At 39.2% G+C, this 17032-nt stretch overlaps 1 protein-coding gene across 2 annotated transcripts; it reads left to right on the plus strand.

Annotated features, from left to right (window-relative positions):
• The first annotated feature begins 5 nt into the window (after positions 1-5).
• On the plus strand, positions 6-15223 carry p4hb (prolyl 4-hydroxylase, beta polypeptide). 2 transcript variants are annotated; one of them, XM_058992442.1, is made up of 11 exons: positions 6-318; positions 2987-3193; positions 3471-3604; positions 3960-4097; positions 8394-8498; positions 8627-8752; positions 8953-9153; positions 9460-9580; positions 10119-10300; positions 12168-12257; positions 13799-15223. In XM_058992442.1, exons 1-11 carry the CDS (start codon positions 180-182, stop codon positions 13877-13879), a joined length of 1524 nt encoding a protein of 507 aa, XP_058848425.1. In that variant the 5' UTR covers positions 6-179; the 3' UTR covers positions 13880-15223. The 2 variants fall into 2 exon arrangements, with proteins under 2 accessions (XP_058848425.1, XP_033897142.2); XM_034041251.3 differs by having other exon boundaries at positions 7-318; positions 13802-15223.
• Positions 15224-17032: the final 1809 nt, after the last annotated feature.

Raw genomic sequence — 17032 nt, forward strand, 5'->3', positions numbered from 1 at the left:
TAATAAAACCGCATGCGCACAAGCCTTTGTCTTCCTTCTTCCTGCAGCTATTGCCACGTTAGTTACGGCAGACCCAAAACAGAGACAACAATAACATATCCAACAAAAAATACATATATATTTGTATACTAGAGAATTCCACTGAAAGTCGTCGCCGTTTGAACAAGTGCACCGCCAAGATGTTCAAATTATTGCTGTTTTGTGTGTTTGCCGTGGCCATCAGAGCTGAGATTGCCGAAGAAGATGATGTCCTGGTACTGAAAAAAAGCAACTTTGAAGAAGCTCTGAAAGCTCACCCCAACATCCTGGTAGAGTTCTGTAAGTAAACCTCCATCTTGCTTCTGTCAGATAAGCTGTGTTTTCCTATTATAATTAAGTTGTTACTCTGGATTTTTTTAAATTGGTGAATAGCAGGGTTTTGTTATCCGGTATGGAATACTCTGTTGTAACACGTTAGATAATCCAATTTAAATATCGAATCGGTTATTAAAAGGTGTGTAAATGTCTCTTCATATTAATTCTTTTAAATGTTTCACGGTCAGGTTCTCGCTGTTTATTGGGCCTAGTCTGTGTAATTTGAACTACAGCTATGCAGACAACTGTCAGAAATTTCAAGCAATGGCCGAGCATAGTCTTTGAACAAGTTTTATATATTGGCTTTAATTTTAAAAGCATGTATGTGGTTGGTATAATACTTTTAGTATTTCGGAGTGACCGTAGGTGGGCCTAGTGGTTTGGTACACTTTGACCGTGTCGTGTTCCTGAATTCCAACACAGTAACTCTGTCAAGGTAGCGTCATTACTTTCCATGCCAAGTTTGAAGTACAGTGCACCCTATACCTGTTGGGGTCCAAGCCTTTTGTTCGTTATATCGAGGGGTTCGTTATAGTGAAAGGACAATCAAAATGAACGTTAAACTGCTGGAGTAAGTTAATGAGATTGTGTATACAAGTAGAATTACACGTTCATATTAGTCGTTGTATGCAATATTCTGCCTTTGCTTTATCCTGTTCGTTAAATAATTGCTTAACAAACCAAAATGGTTTTAGACAACCTGTATTCTCGACAGACATGCCTGCGTTAATGCGTTTTCAAACGATCAATGTAGTTTCTACCTTTTGTTGCAACATACAATTACCTTTTTGGAGGCATAATTATACAGCGCGCGTTTTTTTATTAAGACAAGAGTTGACTTCACTGCGGAGGTGGCATCCCGTGCGTACAGACGGGGATGTCTGTTTTTATGTGATATATTTTGTTTATTTGAGGTCCAGGCACCAGGTTCGTTATAAAAAAGGGCGTTATACTGTAGGGTGTACTGGTATATATACGCGTGAAGGCTGATGGTCTAAACGTCTTGTGTGATGTTTTAAATGTTTAATTTTAAATGTTGGAAGCCGTAATGTGAAACAGTTGACGGCTGCAAAACGCATTGCTAAGTACGGTTTTGTATTAAATACCCTGGCCTCTCTCGGCTGTTTTGTTGATGGTACTTGGTTTGTTGCATGCAGGAGTTTTAACTCGCAGTGAAAGTTTTCGGTTTCGATTATTGCACGACATGCCCCATAGCAAACAAGTAACTACCACACATTTACGCTTTAGACGGGACAGAAAGTCCTTACATTTTAAATAATGTTTAGCTTTATGCAAACAGTTAAACAGAGTTGTAGTGAGCGACTTAGCTCGAAGTAAAACAATTCGTATGTATTAAGGTGAATACTTGGTCATAATGGCTTACAGTAATATATTTTTACTAATAGTGCATTTTCAAATTTGCAACTTATTTAAACAAACAAAAAAGTGAAGAATAAAAAAGAACCGTTGCGTGTCCGACTGGTGTTAAAAGACCACGCTGAAAACTGCACGTAGAGTTGGTGACGTAGTTGAAGTAGGCAAGTTTTAGTACCGGACTGACGGCCACTCCTTTCAATCAATTACATTCATGCGTTTGAATCCTCCAATCCTTGGATGCGGAGTCTGCCCTTTTTTTGGGTTGACGTGTACAAGATCATGAACAGCAAGTGGTTACCATCGTCTTGGAGCTCAACCTTTTCAATGTATTTATTAACCCCCCCCCAGCTGAATTCTAAGCTAAATGTGAACATTCTAGCCGCTTGTACACTCTAAAGCATTTAAACTACTTGAGTAGAGTTCAGTGTGCTGTACTTTTATTGCACTCTGGTGTACAAAACCACAAATTATTTTGCTGTCGTATCTTTTCGGAAAAAAAAAATGAAGCTGCTCGACCTACCCTTCTCATTAAGATGAGACAGCTTAGTGATGTGTGTTTCATAAGTCTGAGCCAAGGGTGCATGCTGGCATAGCCAGTTGGACTTTATACCCTTGTGGTTAGCTGTATTGTTAAAGGCAGAAACGTGTCCTGTTCAGTCTGTTTTATTTTGCTAGTGATCTTTTTATAGATTTACAAAATCACTTCAGTGGTAATGGTATGTAAATTAAAGCAATGCAGCAGATGTCTTTTTGTCCCAGGTTCAGCATTGTAATCCATAACCCGCTAGCCTCGGTCAAGAAAGAACCCCCCCTTTTTCCTTTTTATTTGTTTGGTTAAGTGGTGGACAATTGATTGAACCAGAACAGCTGCCTTGCATTACTGTATAGCCTTTTTTTTCATATGAAGGAATGTTAATACATATAAAGCAGCTGTCTAACATGCTTTGTTGAGACAGAATACAGAGCTATTGAGTTCCTGCTACCTCCCCCTGTATTGGTACATGGTCTCCCATCAAATGGCAGTCCTTGTTCAAAAGCCTGCATTGTAAACATATCTCCAGGCATTCAGCTAGAATACATTGGCACTCTCAGCAGTACTAATCCTGTTGCTCTACACTGATTCATTTGTGCTTATATAGAACAAGCCTATCTTATGAGCCAATATATCGGTTTAGTGAACTGAAATGAGAGCATTTCCATGCTTGCCCCAACAGATTTTTCAGCCCCTAAAATATGCTTTCTGCTTCTTTGTCAGATGCCCCGTGGTGTGGGCACTGCAAGGCTCTGGCCCCAGAGTATGCCAAGGCTGCAGGACAACTGAAGGCAGAGGGCTCTGAACTCAGGCTGGGCAAAGTCGATGCCACTGAGGAGAGCGATCTGGCTCAGGAGTTCAAAGTTCAGGGATATCCCACCATCAAGTTCTTTAAGAATGGAGATAAGTCTGCCCCTAAAGAATACTCTGGTAAGTACTGTGTGTGTGTGTGTGTGTCTGTGTGACTGTTCAATAGCCTAATTTTCAAAACACATGTACAAACCTCATTGTGGCCACTGCTGTGTTGTAAACGGAATTAGTTGTCGGAAGTAGGTTTAAATAAATTGAATGTGCAAATACACTTTTTAGGTTATAATGGGATTCCTATATTCAAGACAATGCAGCCACGTGCTTTTAGTTTTTTCAGATGGTTTATCTTGGAATTGCTGAGGGTTTGATGACCGTTGTTCCTCTCGTTGTTTTGCAGCTGGCAGGCAAGCCGATGATTTCATTAACTGGCTGAAGAAGCGCACAGGTCCAGCAGCCACCACCCTCACCGAGGCCAGTGCGGCCGAGCAGCTTATTGAGGGCAGTGAGGTCGTTGTCATCGGCTTTTTCAAGGTCAGTGCCTGGACATCCACGTCATGAAGGTGCTCCAGGTTGTCTGGGAAGTAAATCATTGGGCAAATTAGCAATGGCTATTTGTTGAATAACAGCAAATGCAGTGCTAGAAAACAATGTTGAGAAAAAACTAAAAATAACGAGTTTGTTTTGAATAGGTAGTTTTTGGTTTGCCTTTAGCAACCCAAACAACCGTGAAGGTAAAATGTGTGTAACAATGCAAATGGCTGTTTATACTTGATTTATTTCTTAGCAGATGCACATTGGGTTTAATACATTGTCCTGTGCAAGGTGTTTGAATATGCATTTCAGCATGGTAAGCTTGAACCATCAAATATTTATTTTTCTCTCGCAGGATGTTGAGTCCACCGATGCCCAGGCCTTTGTAAATGCAGCAGAGTCCATAGATGACGTCCCCTTTGCAATCACCTCTTCTGACGACGTCTTCTCCAAGTATGAGGTGACCAAGGACAGCGTCGTCCTCTTCAAGAAGGTAAGGGGGCCAGGGGCTACAAGCACTACCCTACACCCTCCTTCACAGTTTCCAGCTCTGGGTTAAACTTCATTAAGCAACATATGTAGATTAAGTCTAAACCTTTTAGGTCCTTTTCTTTTTTCCTTCTTTCATTTCTTCTACTAGCTTGTAGTGCTGGTGGTACCAGCATTTTCTCCTAAGGGGATAGTTATTGCTGGATTTTGTCCCCAGTAGAGGGCAGTGTCCATGTACAAGTCAGGCTATTTGTAGAGTGAGTAGAGGGGCAGGTTATGCAACACATCGGCAAGGTAAATGTTTCTGCGCAGTTGAGTATTTAGCTGGCATCTTAACTATATCTGGGTGGGACAAATCACTTTGGCTGGTGGCCATTTGGCCACTAACTTGGTTAAAAACATGGTTAAGTGAACTTTTACGGTGGCCAACATTTTCAACATAAAATGCCAGGAAATTATTAATCTGTTAATAATCTAAAACTATTAATCAAGTGCCAGGGAAGATAACTATATAAAAATTGCAGGGAAGTGAACACATTTATTTATTCAGCTACATATTTGCTTTTGTTTTAACTTCACAAAATGCCAAGAAAGCAACACAAAATCAGATGCTTAAACAGAACTAATGCAATTTATAGCGGATTTGACTTCAGCTCACTTTGCTTGAAATTTATATGTACCCGATTACTTTTAATCACCTTTAAGCCACCCCCTCAGTTTGGGCTGTAGTCTCGGCTTCTCTTGCTCTTCTCACCCCAAAATCTACAGTAGCTACTATCTCCAACTGCAAAAACAAAACTGAGGTTTTTAAAATGCTTAGGTTGCCATGGATCAGCGCATTTTTTTTTTCCCCAGGTTAAATTGCTTATTTCATAGCATTTCACTGTGTAAAAATAGGTATTTCAAGATATTTCACGATTTTAAACATTATATTTATTAACGAGAAAATAATCCTATTTGCTTTGAAAGTTTTTCAGTTTCATTACAGTAGGCAAATACGTCTCTTCCCAGCTGCTGACAAAGCAGAATTAATTTGGAATAATCATTTCTGCTGTTCTACCCTAACTTGACTGGCTGGAAACAATGAAAAGGGTTGGCTCAGACATCAAAGGGCCGGTGCAGATTCTGTCAGTTTTGAAGCAGAAAGCCTTTTATTATAGAGCTGAAGTTCAGTACATGCTAAACATGGCAAGTTTAAAGTAAAATCTACTGGGTCATATTAAAATGAAAGGCTGCATTTTGCCACCTGGCGACCAGATTTGAACCGTGTGTGTTGGGATGGTTGTTCAATTTGCCCATTCAAGGGTGTCTCACGGTGTCCCAATCTATTACCCCTTTCACACAGACAGTTATGACGGCTCAACTCCTGTGTAAAATGCTGTGCCGGCATGAAGCGCTGTAGTGGCCGTGGATTGAAAGTCAACATCCCATGTGACTGTATGCCGGACGTGTTGGGTATTTTTGTCGTCGGTGTTACACGCTTTCATTTTTTTTCAAATACAATGGCTCATCAAGAACAAGGTAGTAATTGGAGACAGGAAGAAGTTAAGGAATTGTTAACTTTACAATTCTAGGAGTGGCAGCTACTAAACAGATGTGGCACTTTGAACTGTGCAGTAGAATTTGAGGGCACAGACCCTGCGTGAATCCAGTTATCGGGGGACTTCTCAAATGCAGAGGAAACTCAAAATGAGCAACAGACACAACAGGCTGTTTTAAAAATAAATAAATAAAAAAAAAAATTGATAGCTCTTGACAGTATGCAATAGGTAGAACTTTTTTTAATGGTCAACAAGCCTACATCTTTTATTACAGTGCAGTTGCTATCAGATGGCTAAATGAAAATAATATTAATGCATCCCCTCAAATATTTTTCAATTTTCCACATATATATATAGAAGTACACTACAGTTCTCAAACGCCATATATTAAAAGAAAATAAATTGATAGTATATTGATATATATATTTTTAAAGTGGCTTCATCATTCCATTACCTGTCACTCTTGAAATTGAGGCCAGAAACCCTACACCAGGCAATGCCTTTGGAACACTCCAAAATCTGAAACCAGAGAAATCAACTGCTCACACCCGTTGAGAAATATTGCCCATGAATCTATTATTGGCTTTCTGACCCATAAGATATGCATTGTGGGAATATCCTGTCACTTAAACTTTTTCTGGATTCATATGCTATGTTATTTAAATTTAAGTCATCAGCATAGGGCATTTCATTCCCTATGTGTCAGTTCTTTCAGTAGGACTATATCTATGTATATATCTATCACGCTTTAGCTCTCTATCTCTATCTATTTATCTATCTGTATCTCTATCTATCTATCTGTATATAAATGTGTGTGTGTGTGTGTGTGTGTGTGTGTTTTGGGGGGACGGACGGACGACGAGTCCAGAATAAAACTCAACAATATGTTATTGTATTCTTATTGCAGTAGTGCAATATAGATCTCTGTGCAGAGTTCTTTTGAATGAGAGAACTGGAATAGAGAGGAAGTGCTGCACGAATGAATGCAAGATGTCACCAGTGAAGTTTGACCAGGACGCGGCTTCATGGAAATTAAAGTTTAAAAGCATGATGTGGTAGATATTTTTACATAACTGAGCTTCCGTATCTTTGCCTGTTTTATGATCTCTCATTCAGACAAAGCAACCCTGCACTGAGATTTGTATGCATTACTGCAGTAAGAATACAATAAAACATTGTTGCATTTTATTCTGCCCCCCCCCCCCCCCCCCCCCCCCCGTATCTAATCCGTGATGTAACCTGTGGATTGATATTTTGTTGAGTTCCGTTGCTCTAAACTGCGTTGTCAAAGTATTTAAGCGATGCGCTTTTGCCAGAGGTAATTCACACTACTGTATCTGTTTAAAAATCTTTCTTCACCATCAGCCCGGGTGGCTGTGGTCAGTTGACGAACTGCCTGAGCAAATGCCGAAAAGACATAAAATTCGATGCCAATTCTATTGAAACTCAATCAGTAGGTTTACATTATGGCATGTGAAATCCTGTTGAAATCTGATAACTGTCATAGTGCTTATTATTAGTCCAACCTGATTACACCACAGCACTTGCTATGTCCCATTGGCAGCCACATGACAAAGTACATGCCAACATTTCTAAGGAAAGGTTATGGCTTCATCTGGAATACTCATTGCATGTTATATAACTGACTGTGCATTTCAAATTATGGTGGTTAAATAATACTTTGGCTAGCCAGAATTGAAATAGCACCTATATGTGAATCATGTCTAAAGAGGCTTAAAGTGTTGGTTCCTTAACCATTAACAACTGCAATCATTTCATTGAAAGTGGGGAAAAAAAAAAAAGTTTGTATAAGCTTATGGGAAGATAACCTGTTGACATGACAAATTTTGTCTTCGGAGAAAGGTAATGGTCAAATAGATTAACCATATAATTGAAGCCTTGGATCAACAGTGATCAAAATAGATTTGCAAAGTTCCTTTATTAACAGGTCAATTTGGATATGGTGTTTGACCTGTGTTGAAAAAAGCAAAACTGTCATTGCTGCAGGAGGGCCTAGTTCTTGTTTGTTCACAATGTGCTTGGTACGGGACCTCTATCTGGTCAACCAATGAGCTCCTAACGTAGGTTACTGGGTGGTGCAGGCCTTGACTGTTATTGAGCAGATCTTTACCAGCTCCTCGTCTGCTTATTGGCAAGCAAAAAATTAATTTGTGTGCGTTTTGGACCTCATTCTCATCGTATGTATTTGTCAGTAGTGTGCTAGATTAAAGGCTTAGGCTAGATTTGCACACTTTGAGTTGGTCCCAGCATAGAAATCCCTTAATGCCCCTGCTTGGTGTTTAGTAAACAGATGTTTGGATCTCCTTGTGTTGGTCTGCATATTGCTTTGAGGGTTACATTCTTGATCTGTCCAGCATTGTTTGATCATCCCATCTTCGTGATGCTATTTAATAGTTTGACTGACCCACAAAGCCCTATTCAACACTTGATAAACTCAGAATAATTCTGCTGTAGGCCAGTGATTTATTACCAGCTTAGTACTATGTTTAAAATGTTCTTGGAACTGGTTTAGAAAAGGTGTGCACTTGGCAGTATCAAGTTTAGAGCCTGATGTTTTGCAATATTCTTATAATAGAAGTTGCCAGTAAAGGTATTGCACACTGTAATGATGTCATCTTATGTCCTTTCTATTGCTTGTTATCCACTGACTATTGGCCTGTTGAGAATGGAGAAAGCCCTCCACCACCACTGCCCGCTTTCCATTACAGTAGCTTACAGACCATTCTCTTGTCTTGCAGTTTGATGAAGGCCGCAACACGTTTGACGGAGAGGCCACCAAGGAAAACCTGCTTACCTTCGTCAAGGCCAACCAGCTGCCCCTTGTCATTGAATTCACTGAACAGGTAAGATTATACAATCCAGGGGTTCCCTAGCAGTGAAACGAGCTTAACATAAAGTTGTTACTTTACAAAAATATGTACTTGCCTTTAATTGAGTTTGATTTAACATCTTTCTCTCCTGATTTTTGCAGACTGCCCCCAAAATTTTTGGTGGAGAAATAAAATCCCACATCCTCATGTTTCTGCCCAAGAGCTCCTCAGACTTCCAGGACAAATTGGACCAATTTAAGAAAGCTTCTGAGAGCTTCAAGGGCAAGGTGAGTGGCTAGTTTGAGTAATACTGGGATAGCTGCAAAAGCTACTTAAGACCCATTGATTCCCAAATGTGCATTGAATTGCTGTCCTTGGACAATACACTTAATGAAGACTATGGGATGTAATTATTTGCTAGTACTGTAGGTCAAATATAGAACATAACAAAGAAAACACATGTAAACCATTTTTCTCTCTTCTGCAGATCCTGTTCATCTTTATTGACAGTGAATCAGAGGATAACCAGAGGATCCTGGAGTTCTTTGGCCTGAAGAAGGAAGAGTGCCCAGCCGTGAGACTCATCACCCTGGAAGATGAGATGACCAAGTACAAGCCAGAGAATGAGGAGATCACCACTGACAACATCAAGGCCTTCTGTACCAAGTTCACTGAGGGAAAACTCAAGGTGAGCCTTGGAACTCATTGGCTACTTCTCTTTGCTTGTATTGGTACAGCCAAAATACCCTGGCCGTTCTGTAGAACCTCATATTAACCTGATCTTTTTAAAACCTGCATTGTTTTACATGCATCTCAAGGCAATATTATGCAAAAGAAAAGCATGTGAAGTGTGAATGGAGTGTGCATTCAGAGTTTGGAAGGAATGGCTCGGGTACGATTAGTTTTACCAGTAGCAACCAGGATGTGAAATACTGATGTCATTTGCGGACTGATCCAACCTCATACGGCCCTTCCAACCTGTCTTCTTTTAAAGCCCCATCTGATGAGCCAGGACATTCCAGAAGATTGGGACAAGAACCCAGTCAAGGTTCTGGTTGGCAAGAATTTTGAGGAGGTTGCCTTTGATGCCAAAAAGAATGTATTTGTTGAGTTTTGTAAGTATATGGCCTTTTTAAATGTATTTTTGTATTGGTGAACAGTAGAACTTATTCTGAATATAAACAAAGCATAATCTCAAATCTCTGTTTTCAGAACCACTACATTGTGGTGTGGAATTCAGTGGTAGTGAAGAGCTGGTGGTTCTGCACACTCTCTTCAGTATATTGGTCACTGTGCCACTGCTCACGTTCTTGGAAGGGGCATTGTTGCACTATGCCTGGGATTTATTTTGGTCCACCTGTTTTATGGAGCTAGAAATCATAGCAACTAAGTTCAGCAAATGTATTTCTGGAATAAAATATTCTATTTATGACTTGTGAAGTGGATTCACTAACAGATTATGTTACTATCTTCCTATTAATAGGGTCCTGCAGAGTCATTGCATGGTATAGTGATGTTACATTTATGGTAGGAAACTCAATGATGGGAAATAAAAGAATCCAATTTTGCTCACCTAAAATTTGCTGTAAGTGGATTTGTTTTTGAAATCCAAATTGTGTATCTTTTTTTTTTTAATTCCTTTTTCTCCCTCAGATGCTCCCTGGTGTGGCCACTGCAAGCAGCTCACTCCTATCTGGGACAAACTGGGAGAGCAATTTAAGGAAGCTGAGGACATTGTCGTTGCCAAGATGGACTCCACTGCCAACGAGATTGAAACAGTGAAGGTCCACAGCTTCCCCACTCTCAAATTCTTCCCTGCTGGAGATGACAGAAAGGTAACGTAACAAGTTCCAGAGTGCTGACCAGTTACCAGTCAGGCTTTTCTAATGTGTTATTTTGACGGATGTGAATGTGCGGCAACCCTAGCACATGCTGGATGGGTTCCAGTATTGGGTAACTCTCCTTGGGTTTTAGTTCCTATTAAGGATATCCCACTTGGGGTTGGTGTAGGGGGATCTGAGGAGTTTGGATTGCAGAGTTTTCACAGTTCAACAGGTCTGTGTCCTGAAGCTTGTTCTTGGTTTCAGCAGAATGCTGCATCGCAGTGGCCCTTGTAGCCATGCGGTTTTGTTCATTTTCTACATTCTAGAGCAGAGGTTCCCAAACTATTGATTGCCGCGTACCCCCTTCCAGACCTATCAACTGTCTGCGTACCCCTAGCATACAGATTTATATGTTCATGTTGTTTTTAATATATGCTTTCTTAATACACAGATTTATACACATACACAATAATATACTTACAATATAAATGACTATAATAATATAATTACGGCTTCTGATTTTAGGGTTTAACCGATAAAACACCCCTGATACAGAAAAAAAATAAATAAATATGTGTATAATGAACACCAGAAAAACACTGGAAATATACTCAATTCACATAACTCAAACATAATACATAAAAAACAAGACAAACTACCTTTCCCTAACTTGTATTGATTAGTTCTGAATACTTTCTCGACTGGAGGCTTGTTCGCGGGATTTAAAGCTATATTACAGTTAAGATACGTAAGATTTAAAACAGTATTGCAAATTGTGGCGAAATGTAAAAAAAATGCCTAAACACAAAAAACCCAGAAGAATGTGTCTGTGACCACAGGGATTTCGTTGTGGAAGACAACAAAGGAAATAAGGTACAAAGTGTGGTACTGTACAGTTACTACTTTGTGACAGAAAAAAACAAGCATTTTGTAAAGTACAGTAACAGAAAACAATTTCATACAGTACATAAAAATCAAAAGCTCTGAAAAAATGATTTACATAAAACTCGAAAATAGCTCATAATAAGCACCAAAAAAATGTAATTAATAAAAAACTAAAAACATACGTCACAAATATAATACATTTAATTCGCGTTGTACAGTTATTGGTGGTGAGAGTTCTGTACGTCACTGTCCCTGTGTATCCTTGTTCTCATTGTTACCTCTTGGAGGTTTGCAATAAACAAGCACACCACAGCGTTAATCCCAAGTGTCCCGCTGCTGCGAGATTGTCTTGCATGGCTCTGTTTTTCTCCATTTCACGGCAGAAATTAAAATGAATTTCCAATGCGTTTTAAAGTTTTGTGTGTGTATGACAAGTCCTATGAAAATGCAAAAACAAACAAACAAAACAAAAAAATGTTCGCCATTACACAATTTGTCACGCGTACCCCCTAAACACGTAGCACAGTTTGGGAACCTCTGTTCTAGAGTGAGCTAAAGAGCAAAGAAATTCTATAAAGCCACATCTGATTGAACATATGTTTTGGGGGGCCTAAATACACCACCCCATGTTTGTCTACAGTAAATCACTGTTTTTATCAGAATGGGTACATTGTGATTGCTCAGTTTTCATTGTAAAGAAATAAATTATGTATTTCTGAATGAAATATTTAAACTCTTGGCTGTCTTCAATGCAGAATGCAGATGCCATAGGTGTTTTGGAACACTTAATCAGTTTGTATACTGATATGGGGAAACTAGACAACTAGTGCATGTTAAAATGAGAGGGGATCCTGTTCTGTTTGGTGGCCAGCTGTACCAATTAGAAAGGATTGACATGCTATCAAATTATGTTGGGGGGGGGGGGGGGGGTATTTAACCATTTAAGTGCATGGAATATTGATACACTTCTATAAATGTGTTGATTGCTGCACAGGTCGTTGATTACAATGGCGAGAGAACGCTAGAAGCTTTTGCAAAATTCCTGGAGAGCGGTGGAAAAGAAGGGGCTGGCACGGCGGAGGATGTAAGTATTTGGAGAAACCATCTTAAAATTCCCCTGGCTTTAGTTATTGGCTTTTAATAATAATAATAATAATAATTATTATTATTATTATTATTATTATTATTATTATTATTATTATTATTATTATTATTATTATATAATATATATATATATATATATAATATATACACACACACACGCGCACATACTTTAAGCAGGTGTGACACTACTTTCTATTTGTGAATTCTGTACAGAAGTGCTGTATGTTTCCCAACTCAGGCTAACTGACGAGCCAATACAAGAATTAATTTGCTGCAGTGGCCAGGCCAGGGCGTCTTATAACCGCCCCCCCCCCCCCCCCCCAAACCCCTCGTCCTCACAGAAAAGTTACTGCTCCGTTTTCAGTACTGCTCCTTCCTTCTGACACGTCCCACCTCTTCTAGAAGGGGGATTATGTGGTTGCCTATGGATACAAGCCAAATAAACAAGACCTTTGAGGTCCTGCTGAGGGTAAATCAGTCTGCTGTGGGAATGACTGGGACGCTGTTCTCTCACCTGCTCAAGTCTTTCCATTTGAAGAAGCGGTTTTGTAGCTCTGAATATGGCCACATTTACAGGATGTCGATTTTGTAATAAAACTAATTGCTGCATTAGGATTTGAAGGCTAATGGCAGAGAAACCTTATTTCCTGCAAAAATTGAAATTTCTGTTAAATATATAAGAATACTTATTAAAAAATAACCATTCTTGTAAATTATTTAAAATGTTTTTCTGCCCAGCTATATTAAGTTACACTATTTGTTAATGTACACAAGAAATCTGGCTCCTAAATCATTACAAATAGTATTTCAGTCCACTTTAAGGATGTTAAACAAGGCCTGGGCTAATCCTAATAACTGGGCATTGCCATGTGGATTAAATGGATCAGCACCCCAAATTAAACAAATTGCTTAGTTTTAATCGGTTTGTCAATGGCCGTGAAATTTAAAGGTATTTATATGCAGCTGTGACTGTACAGTGGCTTGCTCCAGACTACTAGATCTCTAGCTGAAATTTGTGGAGCCAGAGGTGGTATTGACAGGCAGCCACTGTACTCTGTCCTCCATCTGCTGTAGTCCACCCCCTCCTAACACCATTGCGGGATTACATTTGTCTCTAACATCTATAGGTAGACCGTGACAGGAGAGGACAGTAACTGATCAATAAAAATAATCATCTGACTGCTTTTGCCATGTTTGTTGGCAGTTGCGTGCATGTATAACCGCTACAACTTGCCCCTCTTCCGATCTTTGGCTGCGGATGGGTATTTTGCCAAGTCCAAGAGGGATCCAGTGTAGTCTAGTTAGGGATGTTTCTTGGAAGTCTAATTGCAAAGCCTGACTGCCAGTTAATTTTTATAGCAGCTGTTTCCAGCTAGTGAGCAAGAGACAGCGATATAGAGACCTCAGAGGCAAAAAATAAAAAGTGATTAAGTGAAGATATGACATACACTGATCACTTTAACTTAATGTGGTGTCTATGCTTAACATTATGACGCTGCTATTGAATTTTCTTCTTGAAAGCAGGATTTGGAAGATGTAGATGATGAATCTTCAGAGGGAGAGGAGGATGACCATGACGATGTGGACCATGACGAGTTGTAAACCGGAACACCGACACATCGCAAAAAACACTAAACTTCGGTTTTTGTATAAATGCGAAAGATTATTGCAGCAAAAGATTGACGGCAAATAAAAAAACAAAAAACAAAATCAACTACCTTTAATCCAGGGATTCATCAGTCACTCATTCAGCAGTGTTTTGTATTTATATAAAATTCTGGATTTTATTTGTATCCGGGGGGGGGGGGGGGGGGGGGTGTGGTTTATTTTTCTCAGCGTGGTTCATTTGTACTTTGTGTACCGATTTTAATCTTGTTTGTTAACAATGTTTGCTTTTTTTTCTGCTTTAACGTTTTTTTTCCCCCCAGCTTTAACACCCACTTGTGCTCCTGTGCCTAATAAAGGGCAGTATAAATGTGATGGTCATTGGGTGCAATAACCTGTAGACTGTAACCTGAGGTCTGTATGGCTTGTCTGTGCTGTAAAATGTACACTAACACACGCTGTAACAATGCAAGTCTTTTTTAAACGTTACAGTAATTCTCCTTGTGTGTAGCATGTTGACATCAATAGATATGTCAATTTAAACAATCTTTCCATATTTTTGTGCACCATTTAGAGTCTACAGGTTCGTGCCAACCTGAGATCAAAGGCATTACACTGTTCATCCTGATGCACTGTATTTTCATCTAAGTGTTAAGGGTAGGCAAAGTCTGGGTAGTTTACTTGGCTACTGATTCAAACTTGTGCTACCCTTTTGTTTTATTTTTTCTTGAATAGCAACTTTGTTCTACCTATTCACTGTTCCAGGTAGTTGAGCCAGTAAGTTGATATTAAAACCAATTGCCACTGTAGCAGTTCTCTTAAAGAGTTAATCGGAAATAAAGAGCTAACCTTTTCTATGAGGACACTCCATAATGAATGATCCAAGTACCAGTCTCTTGAAAATGAAGTTCTCTGGCTATTCCCTGACTTGCATAAGGTGTGTTTCAGAGTTTTGAAAATTGCCTGTGCATTTCAAGAAAATGACCATTACACCAAAATAACTTAATAAGAGAATTGCATGGCTAAGTGGTGTTTCAATCTCTAGAAAAAAATCATGAAGTTGTTTGTCATTCTCCCTGCCCCTGCCCCCACTCCCCGATGTGTTCTGTTTGCAACTCTATCAGAAAACCCATATTAGCGTTTCCCTGTTTTAGCTGTCTGGACCTTATTTCTCAGGGTGGGATTTTTGCACACAATGTAATACAGTAAAGAATATTTTTTGGTCTCTGGGGAGTGGGGTAGAGGTGTTTAAAATGGCAGACTGCATTTGTTAAAGCATTCCCTCGCACTGAATTTGACAGTGAAAAAACTGGTGGCCAATAAAAATGATAAAACTAAAAAGCCTTGGTGTTTGTTTTTTGTTATCTGGTGTTTAACTTGCTGGGTTTTAGGGTTGCTATTGTATGGGAAACATTTTGTACTAAAGAGAAAATAAAATTTATGTGATTTTAAAAAATGTAGCATTTAACTGGTAAAATGCTTAATCATGTTAAATAGTAAGCATAGTCTAACTTTGTTCAATTGTTTTAACATGGCTGTGGTCAATAGGTGTTACATTTATATGATAAAACCTTTTTGTGCTGTAAGTTGCATACCTCCAAGTATTTTTTTTTTTTTTCTTGTGTAACCCTCCCACAAGCAAGTTATTTAACTTCCTTGATGGTTCAAGGTGAGGGAGCTCCCATGGTGCATGGACTGTGCCATAAATCTTACCAGATGGAGCTCCAATTGTTTCCAGTCTTCTGGGAGCATGACCAGAGTGACCAATAGCTTTACTCTAGATGGGCATGAAAAATATTAACTAAGCTTTTTGGTGTGCCGATGCTGTATAAATTGGCATACTCTAGATCCATGTACCAACAACATTCAAGCAAATGGATATTTACCAAAGAAAACCTTTGACTGGTATTCCTTTATGATAACTGTTTAGTTATGACTGCTTGTAAGTTCTACACCCACTATTGGGGTTTCATTGGCTGCAAAACACTTTAGTTTCTCAGAATTGGGCAAGTTGGTTCTCAGGTTGCTAGTTATTGCTATGTGTTCTGAGGTTAACAGAGGGGTTGTAAAAAGTGTTGGATAACATGCCAACTGCATGGGATGCCAACCTGTTGCTGAAGTATTGTGTGCTTACTGCTCCATTCCAGTATGTGTGATCTGGAAAATAAACTACATACAAGTGAGTAAATGATCTTAGGTCTCTTTCTTTTTATTAAAGTTTTAAACTACAATTTTAGACAATCATGATTAATTAAAGGCATGCTAGTTAAACATGTTTGAAAAGGTTAGTAGATTGTGGATTTGCTTTATAAAGCTGTATTAAACTAGTCTCAAGCTATCTTCAGTTGGGCAGGAAAGAAGTTGCAGGGGTGTCGAACATTTGAACTGCAAGACTACTGTACCTGAATGCATACAAAGGCATCTTTAACCTAGTATACAGTACTAGATATCATTTCTGTATGGGTGTTCATAACAGTAAGGGCTACTAACGTAATCACGGAGTCTGTCAGTACATTTTTATAGAACTTGGTAAAAGCCAGAACTAAGGTTCAGAAACTTATTGGAAAGCAGTTGGTTTGCAACTTAATGTAAAAGAAAAAAAAACAAAACATGGAGTGTCCATTTTAGCTTTAAAAAATTTAATGATATGTATGATTTACAGATTTTTTTTTTTTTGTTCTAAACTTTTTAGTCAATAGAAATTTGCAGTCTAACTGGAGACAACGATGAAGAGGATGATTTGTAATGTCAATAAGTACTCTATGGGTCCAACTGCCATACAGTACCATCCTCTTCACTGTGGTCCTGACGTTCCGTGTCTCATTGCTTTTTACCCCCTATAAATGAACAAGTGACATTGGAATTTCTGGTTGTATATGGCAGTCTGGTTCAAGGGTTGCAATATCCACCTTCACATTCCCAGGCAGGACCATCCATGGGGGGTGGTGGGAGTTGACCCTGAGAAGACACAAACGTTTTACCATCAACAGCTTCACAATAGCATGACTTAATGACCTCTAGAATGTTGTCAAAACCTCCAGACATGTGGAAGAGAGTTGTTGACCTTGTGGTCTTGTGTACAGCAATACATTTTAACAACCCCCCCCCCCCCTCCCCTCCCCACCCCCTGTCAACAGCCTTCTTACCCCA

This window comes from Acipenser ruthenus, chromosome 19 (genome assembly GCF_902713425.1).
Source record: "Acipenser ruthenus chromosome 19, fAciRut3.2 maternal haplotype, whole genome shotgun sequence".
Lineage (NCBI taxonomy): Eukaryota > Metazoa > Chordata > Actinopteri > Acipenseriformes > Acipenseridae > Acipenser > Acipenser ruthenus.

Bases quoted from the DNA above. Each gene is read 5' to 3' on its own strand.
- p4hb (XM_058992442.1), top strand. From the start codon at position 180: ATGTTCAAATTATTGCTGTTTTGTGTGTTTGCCGTGGCCATCAGAGCT. The intron at 3,605-3,959 runs GTCAGTGCCTGG...TTTCTCTCGCAG, and splicing joins TTGTCATCGGCTTTTTCAAG to GATGTTGAGTCCACCGATGC. The intron at 12,258-13,798 runs GTAAGTATTTGG...TCTTCTTGAAAG, and splicing joins GGGCTGGCACGGCGGAGGAT to CAGGATTTGGAAGATGTAGA.